Source organism: Nesoenas mayeri, assembly GCF_963082525.1.
Source record: "Nesoenas mayeri genome assembly, chromosome: 3".
NCBI classification, from domain to species: domain Eukaryota; kingdom Metazoa; phylum Chordata; class Aves; order Columbiformes; family Columbidae; genus Nesoenas; species Nesoenas mayeri.
Window position 1 is genome coordinate 101,563,265 of NC_137544.1, and position 12,004 is coordinate 101,575,268.

The following is a 12,004-nucleotide window of genomic DNA, read 5'->3' on the forward strand; positions in this document are numbered from 1 at the left end:
GGCAAACCGACCCGGCGACGGCGGGCGCTGCTCTGGGTGCTCCTGCCTCCGACCCGCTAATTCGGTTTCAAAAGACCGGGTGAGACCCCAGTCAGTGCTACCGCAGCACCCTCACGAAAAGCAGGGACTCGGCCGCCACCCCTGAGGAGGCGGGGGCTGCCGCGGGGACTCCATTTCCCAGCACGCAGTATGGCGGGGCGGGGCTCGGCGCTGCCCGGCGCGGGGAGCGGCGTACGGCGGCCGGGAGGGCGGCGGCCACGGCGGGATGGAGTCGGTGGTCTTCATCTTCTCGCTCATTGACAACTGCGCCCTCATCTTCCTCTCCGTCTACTTTGTATCCTTCTCCTGCGGGGCTGCGGGGCGCCCGGGGTGGGCAGGGTTGAGGGGACCGAGGAGGGCTGGGCCCGCTGAGGCGCCGCTGAGGGCGGGCGAGCGGGGCCGGAGCCGGAGCCGCCGCCGCCGCCGGGCGGGCGGTGGGTTGGGGGTGGCGGGGCCTGGGGGCCCGTGCTGGGTAACGAACGTTAGCGGGGGGCGGCAGCCCCCGGGAGCCGACGGGCGGGTGATGGGGGAGCGGCGGATGATTCAGTGCCCCAAATATGTTCCTCCCTCCCGGGCTGGGGCTGGGGCGGCCGCAGGCTGCCCCGGTACAGACACCGTGCCGCGGCTCAAGTGCTGTGTGCTCGGCGTTGGTGTGGAGAAGGGGGTGTCGAAGCAGCTTCACACCCCCAGAAACTACACAGGCCTGAGAAATTACAGCCAGACGATAGTGCCTTAATTGTGAGGGTACCCGACTCTACTTCAGATGTGAGCTTATAGGTGGGAAGCTGAATTCCTCGACGGTGTTTCCACGTTTGTTACAAACTTGCCTGCGGTTCTTGCTGTCTGGTGTCGTTAGAGTGTCGAGGCACTGATTTGGCTTCTATTTTTTTTACCTTGAATAAAAGAGAATTTGCTCTCCTACTCTTTTAAATCTTGGTGCTATTTCAGAATCTACCCTCTTCCAACAAAAAAAAATGTGCAGAAGCACTTGAAATAAATTAATCTTAGAAGGATAGGTTATTTGTTGGAAAATGAAAAGAGTAATACTTTACCTATTTAGGGGGAAACAGAAAGAATCTCGTGCTTTATTTGCTTTTGTTTTGTTTTTTTCTTTTTTTATTTTTGAGGAAAAGAGCATGAGCTTTACAGGATGTAGCATGATGATGTGCACACGTGCATGCTAAGCCTTTTTTGAGAGGACTTTTCTGTCTGAAATCTTCTTATTTTGATTGCTGAAAGTTATCTGATAATGATGTTGCCTGTTTATTTCCTAGCAAACCAAGAATTAATCCAGTGTTTCTGTAAATGTAAAAAAGTACATCCACTTCTTAAAACTATAGTGTTTGACTTTATTGTGAGTTTAAAAGATGCATTAACTTTTTCTTCCTTGTAAGTTCTGGTTTCAAGTGTTGTAGTAATAATTCAGATACTAAAAGTATTGACTTTGCCTCCCTGGTCTTTTTTAAGGATTGAACTGAACTTTAGCACTTGTGCAACAGTTGCCATTGGAAAAACATCATAAAATTACTTGGCCTGATGATAAAATATGGTCTAACATTCTACCTAAAGTAGGAGAGAGTTGTAACTAATTGAGTGCCTTTGACAGGTCAGCTATAGAACAAGACAGTCTATGCTGAGGGCGGAGTGTTCCCCCAATTTATTGGATAAAAATAAAGCTTTGTGTATTCTGAGTTACCATACAATTTTTCCTTATCTTGAACTTCAGATAATTACACTGTCAGATTTGGAATGCGACTACATTAATGCTAGATCATGCTGCTCAAAACTCAATAAAGTAAATTGTTCTTCTTTGCATTTAATGTGGTTTAAGAAAAGAGTCCATCTTAGCATTGCAAATAACAGAGGTATAATGTGTATCTAAAGAGACTTGATTGGCAAGATTTTGCATGTATCTTTCACTTCCATGTGCTTGGTTTTTTTAGATGTCTGTCTTACACCAAATTCAGTCATGAAAGCCTGTTCTTCTGACCTTCAGTGCTCCCTGTGCTTTCATTCTTGTTGGTGTGCCACACCAAGGCTGTCTACTCGTGGCTGAACTCTGGGATCTTTATAGCAACTTTCTCCAATGCTTTTGTATCGTTTCTAACCTCTCTTGAACAGCAGAGAGTTTAAAATGATAGGGAAAAGTACCATTTTAACCAAATCTGCTTAAAAATGATTTCATTAAATCAATGTGGCCTTCCAGCATGGGTGTTCACTTTGATTTAAAGGTATTTTCTTTCTTATTGTAAGAGAGGATGCTATAGGATAATATCAAGTCAAAAATGTGTTATTGCCAGGGGCTGACCCAGTTTAACTATGTCAGTTTTCATATTGATCTGTTCCATGCCTGAGGGTGTTTGCATGTCCTGTGTCTGTGCAGATTTTAATTATCTGCTTCTCTCATTCCTAAATCCAATGTTCTCTGCAGTGATTTCAAATGAACACTGTCTATTTAACTCATTTTCTTAAATGCTTGTGTAATACAGTTGTGTTCAAACACAGCTTCTCTCTAGAATTTTTTGTAATACTTAGGGGAAGAACCTATTTTATAATATCTTAGGGCCTGATTTCTGGCTTATTCACATGGAATCTGTCTGAAGGTTTTAGTTTCCCCACATGGTGGTGAAATCACATGAACTTTCTTCTTCCATGAATTTTCTGTCTGAGTTTGAATAGAATCAGATGACAAATCTATGTAGTGGTTTTTTTTTTTTCAGAAATGAATTTACATTTGTGCATTTAACTTTTTTCTTTGCTTCCATTTTTACAGTGGGTGGTCCCTGAGGTGATCGGCCATGCTGTTGTAACTGTATTAATGCTTATTTCATTGCACTGGTTCATCTTTCTCCTTAATTTGCCCGTAGCAACATGGAATATATATAGGTAAGTGCAAAGGAGTTTGCATGCTTTTTTTTTCCCCCTACTGTTTCTACTTTAAGTGTAGTATGAAGCTAAATGATGTATCATTATGAGATGGTTCAGTTGTGTTCTTGAGCTGCTAACAGTCTTCATGGATCTGACTAACATAAAAGCTCCTCTCCTTGCAATTAAAACTACGAGAAACCCAACAGAGTAAAGGAGATGAAGCCTTTGGCCTTGCCATGTGTTGTCACTAGCGCTCAGGAATCATGATTTTTCAGTCATTCCCAAGTTCACAGGAAGTAATAGCATGTTAATTGGGATTATGACGTAGTGCTTCCAACATAGTTTTTAACATTTGTGCCTACATGCCTGATAGAGCTATCAGCATAGAAGTAGTTAGGTCAGCATGGCTGGTGGCTCTGAAGTCATTGGGCTGTGGTTTTATCCTTGCACCCTCTTTTATTACTGTCTTGTCTCTTTCCCTCCTATGCATCGGTTTTGGTCCCCCATCTTGCCTCTTAGTATTTGGGAAGGTTTACAGACTTTTCGTTTTATGACAACTGTCAGTGTTACTGGTCTTTGTACGCTGGGCCATCCACCGCTTTGGAATGGTTTACTTATAGGAAGGGGTTTCCGTGTGGCAACATTGCTACTGTTGGTTCAAAAATGTTCTTTTTTATTTTGTATCATTTGATGTGCAGAAAATTGAAACTTTACAGGTGTTATGCTAATGAAAACTGGGTGTGGATTTGTCACAAGTTATCTCTAATCACTGTACTACAGGAAGTTCAAAAGGCCACAAGTTTAAGATAGAGGTATGACAAGTTGGCTGTAATTCTTGTTTGCCTGAACCTACTAAGGCTAACTATTTGCAGGGTTGGCTCGAGTTTTTGATAAAATTAAACAAGAGGTTTCATAGCACTCATTAAAAAAAAGTTGAGGAGCCCATTACTGATAACCTTGTTCTTGGGCAAAATAATGATGCATTGATCACCCTTGTTTTCTACAAAGCTGCTAGCAAAGCCTTTACATGTTTCTAAGCTAGAGTAACATGAGACAGTCTAACTTGTATGCTTAGTAAGCAAACTGTTGCCTAAATGCACACACATAGGGATAGTTTTGTTTGGCTGTTCATATGTACAACCCGATTATACACTGTTACACAAAATGACCAGTGTTGTTCTTGATATCTGCTGGCAAGTATGGAGTTGGATATTTCATTTAGGCTGGCCTATTTCTACAGAGACACTAGAGAGAGAAGTTTCTTCGAAGCTTTCAAGATTACTTGTACTTTGCTGCTTACTTCTGTTAATGTTTGAAGTAGCCACTTGTTTTCCCTTCTAAACCTGGTCAGAGAGAATTTTAAAAGATACAATTACTTCTCTTTCCACAATTCAGGCAGTAAACTTTGAATGCTGTTTTCAGTTGACAATTCTCATTTTGTATTTGTCATACAAGGGCTAGGCATTTGAATATCCTAAAATCCAGTATTGTTTCCTCTATTTTAAATGTGCAGTGTAGGCAATAAATTAGTACAACAGTATCATACTTTGCCTGTCTCACAGCAAAGAGTCAAAACATTAAACCTGTGTTGCTAATCCTGCCTTCTTTCTGAGGATTGAGGAGTTTTACCCACATTAATAGCCTGGACTATCCCATCTATAGGGAAGGAGTTAAAGGTCTGCAAAAGCAAGTGTATTGTTTAGCATTATAAATGAAATTTTATTATGTAGGATAGAATCTACATTTGACCCTGTGCTCAATGGACAAAAGGTGTGATAGGCAGAAAACTGGTGGACTATAAAGTAATTTGGATACACTGAGGAGAGGAGAAGGTGTCTATTACTAAACTAGGATTAAGGAGGAACAGATAAGTGTGATGCTGCAAAATTACAGCATCAGCTGAATGTGTTTGCATCTTCTTCGTATGTTATACAGGGTGTTTCAAAAAGATGGATCCAGTTTCAAAGCAGTATATTTCACGATGGCAACATGTTACATAAAAATTTACAAGTGGTTTAATGAGATGTCAAGCTGTAATAATTTGAAACTCTATGCCCCACCCCTTCAAGTGTGAAGAGTTTCATTTGTGGGGAGTTCGTGGTTGCAGAGATATAGGGGTTTCCATCTTTTTGAAACACTCTGTAGTATTTCAAGAAGCAATTTCTGGAGTGTTGCTGTACTACGTTGCTTCAGAAAGGTTTAAGGTTATCATTCCACTCCAAGATGAGTACAGAAATAGTACAAAAATAGTAGTGTCGAGATTGAAGAACTCTGTGCTTTGTAGTATATCTAAGTGATAACAGAGAGAAAGATGGAATAATAATTCCTTCCCTTTATTCTCTTTCCTTCAAAACCTGCTTAATCTTGGTGAGTTAATGGTGCAGTTACAGGCAGTACTGGCTTAAGAAACAAATCCCAGGGAAGATAAATCAGTCAAAAACAGCATCAAGGTAGACTTTTAAAGTCATGGCATGTTTATTGTAACATCATACTGGCCTTCTTTGGCATAGTCAGATGCTCATTTAGTTTGGTTTATTTTTTGCTGAATTTTGTAGTGGCTCATACAGTCTCCAGTGAGACGTAGTTTTGTCTTACATTCTCCTTGTTTTAAAACTAGATATCAAAGCAGCTTATTTGGAATCTAACCATATTTCAAAATAGACTTTTTTTTTTTTCATTTGTAAATATTTCTTAGACCTGCTACTATGTAAAAGAAGCAAGAATTTCAAAGAAAATGTTGAATGTGATTAGGCAAAAGAAAGCAACTCTTTAAAAACTTGTTGAACACTTCCCTTTCTTCTTTTATAGACATGCTTGAGACAATAGGGCAAAATAATGTGATTCTTGTTGTGTTTTCAAATAGATTATACCCCTCTTAAAACTGAAGGAGTTTTTAAAAAAATCTTTAAAATACAGTGGAAATTCTGACCAGGACTAACATAGAGTCTTGCATCTGGGTAGGAACAACCCCAGGTTCCAGTATAAGTTGGGGAATGACCTATTAGAGAGCAGTGTAGGAGAAAGGGACCTGGGGGTCCTGGTGGACAGCAGGATGACCATGAGCCAGCACTGTGCCCTTGTGGCCAGGAAGGCCAATGGTATCCTGGAGTGGTTAGTAGGTCCAGAGAGGTTCTCCTCCCCTTCTACTCTGCCCTGGTAAGACCACATCTGGAATATTGTGTCCAGTTCTGGGCCCCTCAGTTCAAGAAGGACAGGGAACTGCTGGAGAGGGTCCAGCGTAGGGCAACAAAGATGATGGAGTGGAGCGTCTCCCTTACAAGGAAAGGCTGAGGGAGCTGGGGCTCTTTAGCTTGGAGGAGACTGAGGGGTGACCTCATTAATGTTTACAGATATATAAAGGGTGAGTGTCACGAGGAGGGGGCCAGGCTCTTCTCGGTGACAGCCAATGATAGGACAAGGGGCAATGGGTTCAAACTGGAACATAAAAGGTTCCACTTAAATTTGAGAAAGAAACTTCTTCACGGTGAGGGTGCCAGAGCACTGGAACAGGCTGCCCAGGGAGGTTGTGGAGTCTTCTTCTCTGGAGACATTCAAAACTCACCTGGACACATTCCTGTGTAACCTCATCTGGGTGTTCCTGCTCCAGTGGGGGGATTGGACTGGATGATCTTTGGAGGTCCCTTCCAGTCCCTGACATTCTGTGATTCTGTGATCCCTTACATAATTGCATAATCTAGAGGGAAATACCCTGTTGCTGTGGTAGCTCCTTCCACCAAATGAAGACACCAGAGGCTCTAATGTGTATATTCACTAAAGCTGATAGTTTTCTTATTCTGCGTGGGTTTGCTGCAGGGGTTTTTTGCCGTTTAGGGTATGACAACTGGCTTAGATTGTGTTTGTCAGCATCTAGCATTGCTGTGTCCATGACTACAGTTCCTTAGAGGTATAATACCAACTGTACTAGCTTATGGATCTCTTGGAAAAACTACCTTTCAACTTCCACAAGCTTTAATTAAGTTGCATCATGTAAATGTTATCATTCTTCTTAAAAAGCAAAGTTAATACATATTATCTATATGGCACTTGTATCCTAAAGATATAAGAAAACTATGTGCTTTATTTTTAGTATAAATTGGTTCAGGAAACTTGTTCTTTCTTTTATTCCAATAAAATGCATTACATTTCCAGTAATTGAACAATAATTTATGTTATAATACTAAAAATACAATAGCTTAACTTCAATTTATGAGAGACTTTCAAACTGTAATTACGTCACATAAACTATATTTAATGGGACGTAGTTGTCTTTGTTATTAATCAAATATGTTGCAGTGCTTTTTAATGCCTCTGTGAAATAAACACAAATACTGGTTTTTTTTTTGTTTTCTTGCTGCTGCTAGCAAACATCCTTGTTTCTTATTCCCTTCCTGCCCAGTTATGGAAGCAAATGTTCTAAGAAGTGGGGGAATGCCTTTTGGAGTACAAGTGGTGCCATTCTTTTGAGTATATAAAGGAAATAAAAAAAGAGTTCAGTTCTGAGATTTTGCTTTTGCTCCAGATGCAAAACCAGAAGTTAAATTCCTGTGTAGAAAGAGTATTACGTCAAGAAGGTAGAACCTGTATGACATTTAAGTGAAATTGTAATAGTGTTTTACACTGAGCTCATCTGGAGTGAGAACTTCATGTGCTTGCGTTTGCTCTCTTGAGAAATGCTTATGACAAAAGAACATGCTGCTTGTTCAGTTTTCACAGGACATAAACATTTGGTTAGCTCGTTTTATTCTTCTTTTTGCTTACATTTCACTTTGTTTCACTCAATTTTTGTTCTTATGTGGGTTTGGACAGCAGTACTTAACTTCTTCAGTTCTGCCCAGTCTCTCATCCTGTCACCTCAGTGTCTCTGCTGAGGTAACATGGGATGGTTGTAACAGGGAATGACACACAGATCCTTTGTCTTGTCTTACGCTATCTCCTTTTGACTGCTGGAATTAGTGGTTATGTGTTGGGTTTTTTGAACCACTAATTCTTAGCTAAATTAATTCTTTTCCAGTCCCTTTCATCTAATGCATCTTTCCACCGTGGGTGGACGTCTCCTTCATAACACCAAGTAACCACGAACAGCAACTAAAATGAACTGGAATCAGCTGTTACCTGGAAACTCTCCCATTTATACATGAGAAGCTGGGCTGATGCTTTTAGAACTTCTTGTCCTCTTATTCTTTTTCTATAGGTTGGAATCTCTATATGCAATATCCTGAAACTGAAATAGAGTTAAAAAGGAGCTCCCTTATGCTGAATTGTGATGCAACCCTCCAGAGGGAAGAGTCGCAAAACAAACACTACAAAAACAACACACAAAAACACAAACAAAAAATCCCAAACAAACAAAACTGTGCAAACTGTCCACTTCCACTCCCTAATGTTTTGATGACTATACTTCTGTGGTTTGTTTTGTTGTTTTTTTTTTTCCTCTTAAACTTTCAGGTACATTATGGTGCCAAGTGGAAACATGGGGGTATTTGATCCCACAGAGATCCATAACCGAGGACAACTGAAATCGCACATGAAGGAAGCCATGATCAAACTCGGCTTTCATCTGCTCTGTTTCTTCATGTACCTTTACAGGTTAGTTTCAAAAATTGCTCCCAAGGAACAAAGGAATTGTCTGCCAGCTATTTTAATCTCCTCTATTGTGCTAATGTAATTGCTGGTATTCATAAGTGTCTTATCTTTTTGCATCCTGCTAAGCCTCTAATATATTTTGACATCTATCTCCAGGATCATTATATGCCTTTATTCTTTCTGATCAAACATAGTTCAGAAACTCAGACTACTCCTTAATCTCAAAACCACCCTAAGTACAATATAAAAAGAGTTACATTATTTCAGCACCTAAAATAAGTGGCCTATTTAGAACGGAAATCATCTTAGGGAGCAAGTTTATTTTACAAAATTCTGCTTTAGAAAATAAAGTTGGTGTGGCTAAGTTAAAAATGGATGAGTTCTGTGATGGGGCCACTTACTGCGAGATGGAAGAACTGTTGTACTTTTGCTGCAGGATTACGTCTGCAGTCCTTGTCTTGAGAAGCAAAGCAAACAGCAGTTGCTTTGACATTCTATTTCAGAATCAAGTGCAGTTATCTCATGAAAGCAATAGCTGTTCCTGCTTGCACATGCCTCAGTAATCCACTGGTCTCATGTTTTCTGTTTTGTCACAGTATGATTCTGGCTTTGATAAATGATTGAGAAGTTGAAAAAGAACTATTAGCTGCAAATTGGGTCATCACTCCTGTGACGGGTTGTGGAGCGGCAGACACCTTGCGAACGTAACCTAGATCAGTGTCATCATGCAGTATATTTTTCCTCTTTGAACAAGAAGTATTTTTCTGTATTTTTAACATAAAATATTTTCAAAAGACATTGGATTTGTGTAGCAGTTGTTTTTGTTCCTTCACAACCCACGCTGCTGCTTCTGTAAGATGAAATCCTTGCATACAGAACTGATCTCACAGGAACTAAATGGTGAGAAGAGAAACTCATTGCAGCAGCATGGGCTGGTAATAGCAGTAGTTCCAAACAAATTTAAGTGCAGCTCTGATGTGTCCTTCCTACTGAAAGGTGTGAGGATATGCCTCTGGCTGTCAAGCCGGCCTACTAGAGCCTGGTTTGAAGCAGCACTTGGAATACAGATTTCAAAGTGCGAGAGTAGCACAGCTTGCATCTTTCTATCAGTGTTTTTTCCAGCTAAAAAGCAATGTAATAAAAGTTATGCTTTTTCTCCCTTTCTACCCCTCCCTCCAACAGCCTCTATGAAGTCTTGTGTTGAATGGATGAAGGTCCCTTTAGTGAAAGTGACACTTGTGTGTAAGAGTAAAAACCAGATAAATAAGAATCATGATTAATACGTTACCCTTCAATTCCCATTTTGTTGTTGAAATAGATCATAGACCTCTATACAAAGTAAACATAACATTGTACCAGGGTTGGGGTTGATTACAGAGCAAAAGACTATTGGGGTCACTGTTCCATGAACCTGCTGTGTCCATATCCAGTGAGCTGAATCAGGAGTCTGTAGAGCTTGGGGGGGGCGGTTTGTAACCCATAAGCCAGTTGTCCCATTTCTGATGTGACTCTTCTTCAAAGACACCAGCAAACTGAATTCTTTTTGTGCAGCTCTTGCATTTATATGAGTATATAAACCCAACTTCATACCCTACTGTCCAATAACTGTCTTGAAATTTTTTATATGTGCATAGAAACAGGTTTTTTTGAAACCAACATGTCAAGTGAAACACTTCAAAAATACAGCTCTGTAATTAAGTCCTAAAATGTATGAGCCTTTCCTTCTTAAGTACTTTTCTCCGGTGTATAGCTGTAGATAGCAGATTGTTTTCATGGCCAGCAGTGAAAAGACAACACTGAAGCTTGATTTCTCTAGATACCTTGTGTTCAATATTTGTTCTAGGAAAAGTTTGGCTTTAAATGTATGACAGATGGAGTCCAAGTTCAGCTGTTGCAAGGATGAAAAACTGCTGAAAATTACGCTCATTAAAAATAACTAAGGAAACAGCTACCACAGCTGTATGCCACTGATTACTTGACACCACAAAAATCAATCTACAGAAAGTGCTGCCTTATAAAACTGAAATCCAGACAGGATATAGGTCTGGAAAATAGAAAAGCAAATAAAACTTTACGAGAGTGGAAAGTCAGTAACTTTTGTAGCAGCTTATGTGGTAGACACATAAGTTAACATAAGTTAAAACATACTACATATATTTTGGGGTTTATCCATGTGAAGAAAGGGTAGTGTTAGTAAGCTGTTTAAATCCTTGCTGTAGTGATAACAGTAGATAAATTTCATTAATGATGTTTCACACTGAGAAACATGATCATTAGTCTGTAAATCCACCACTTAAACTCACAGTTTATATATCTTTTTCTAAATATATGATTTTGATAGAAGAGCTTTATTATTCATGAAAATGTTTGTAAGATAGTCTTCATTGATTTTTAACTACTAGCACCTCAGAATTACAGTGGTGACATTAGATAGGGTAGACCATTCCCTAATGGAACTGGTAATGTTTATCACTATGAAAAGCTGCTTTTCTTTTCTCCTCTACTGAGGGAAGTGTTTCTTCAGAGATGGAAGCAGGACAGGGAAGGATAAGGGAAAAGAACAACGTATCTGAAAAAAAAGGGGGGGAGAAGGGGGCAGCATGTCTTAATTTATATCCCTGACATAAAGGGATGTCCTGGCGGATTCCTCCTCACTTTCCTTGCTCAAGAATGAATTAATAACCATGACAGACCAACAAAAAATACAAATATGTTTTCTAAGTGGTGGTTGTCAAATAGTAAATAAGCTATTCTTTCATATGAATGTAAACTTCCCACTTCACTTTTTTATATAAATTATCTGTTCGTTCGTAACTAACAACTCGTTATCATAGTTGTAAAAACCACAGCAGCAGGCTTGAGAGGCCACGATTCTTCTGAGTAATTACACCAGTACTTTTGAAGCCTTCCTTACTATACAAGGTTATCTCCTGCCTTCACAGAGATCTTCACAGAGCTCAGTGTCAGCAACAGGAATAACGTATCTGTAATTGCTAAAAGTGTAGCTCATTAGCTGGAAATAGGGATCCTACAGTCATCTGTCTCATGGGAGATACACAGTTTGACAGTAGTGAAAAAACTCCTTACATTCTGGATCTCCATTGAGGGAGAACAGGGTAATTTAAATCCAATCTTACTATACAGAATTCAAGAAAATTACAAACCTTAGATTGATTTTTTTAAAATAAAAATTCACTTTATCACTATGAATCATTGTGAGACCAAAACCCCGATTCCCTCTTCATGCACCAGACTATATATCCCTTTGGAACTCAGGTATCCAAGTATAACTTCATGAGGGGAACATTATCTCAGCCTTCAAATGATTAGCAGTGATTTATAGAAAGCTCTTAATCCACAAAAATAAGTCTCAGGGACTCTAACTTTTAACCAAGGTTACTAAGCTCTTCTCCTCACCCCCAGTCTGGAGCCTGGTCAGCTTTAGTCATTCAACAGTTTGCAGAGTGGTTAGACAGCTGTTATCGTACTGCACCTGGGAGGAGGGGAATTAGTT

The 12,004-nt window shown here is 40.0% G+C and overlaps 1 protein-coding gene across 1 annotated transcript; it reads left to right on the forward strand.

The window, feature by feature from the left end:
- The first annotated feature begins 164 nt into the window (after nucleotides 1–164).
- CNIH4 (cornichon family member 4) lies at nucleotides 165–9,268 on the forward strand. Its single transcript, XM_080340941.1, has 5 exons — nucleotides 165–334; nucleotides 1,766–1,834; nucleotides 2,813–2,925; nucleotides 8,353–8,493; nucleotides 9,087–9,268. Exons 1-5 carry the CDS (start codon nucleotides 266–268, stop codon nucleotides 9,112–9,114), a joined length of 420 nt encoding a protein of 139 aa, XP_080197067.1. The 5' UTR covers nucleotides 165–265; the 3' UTR covers nucleotides 9,115–9,268.
- Nucleotides 9,269–12,004: the final 2,736 nt, after the last annotated feature.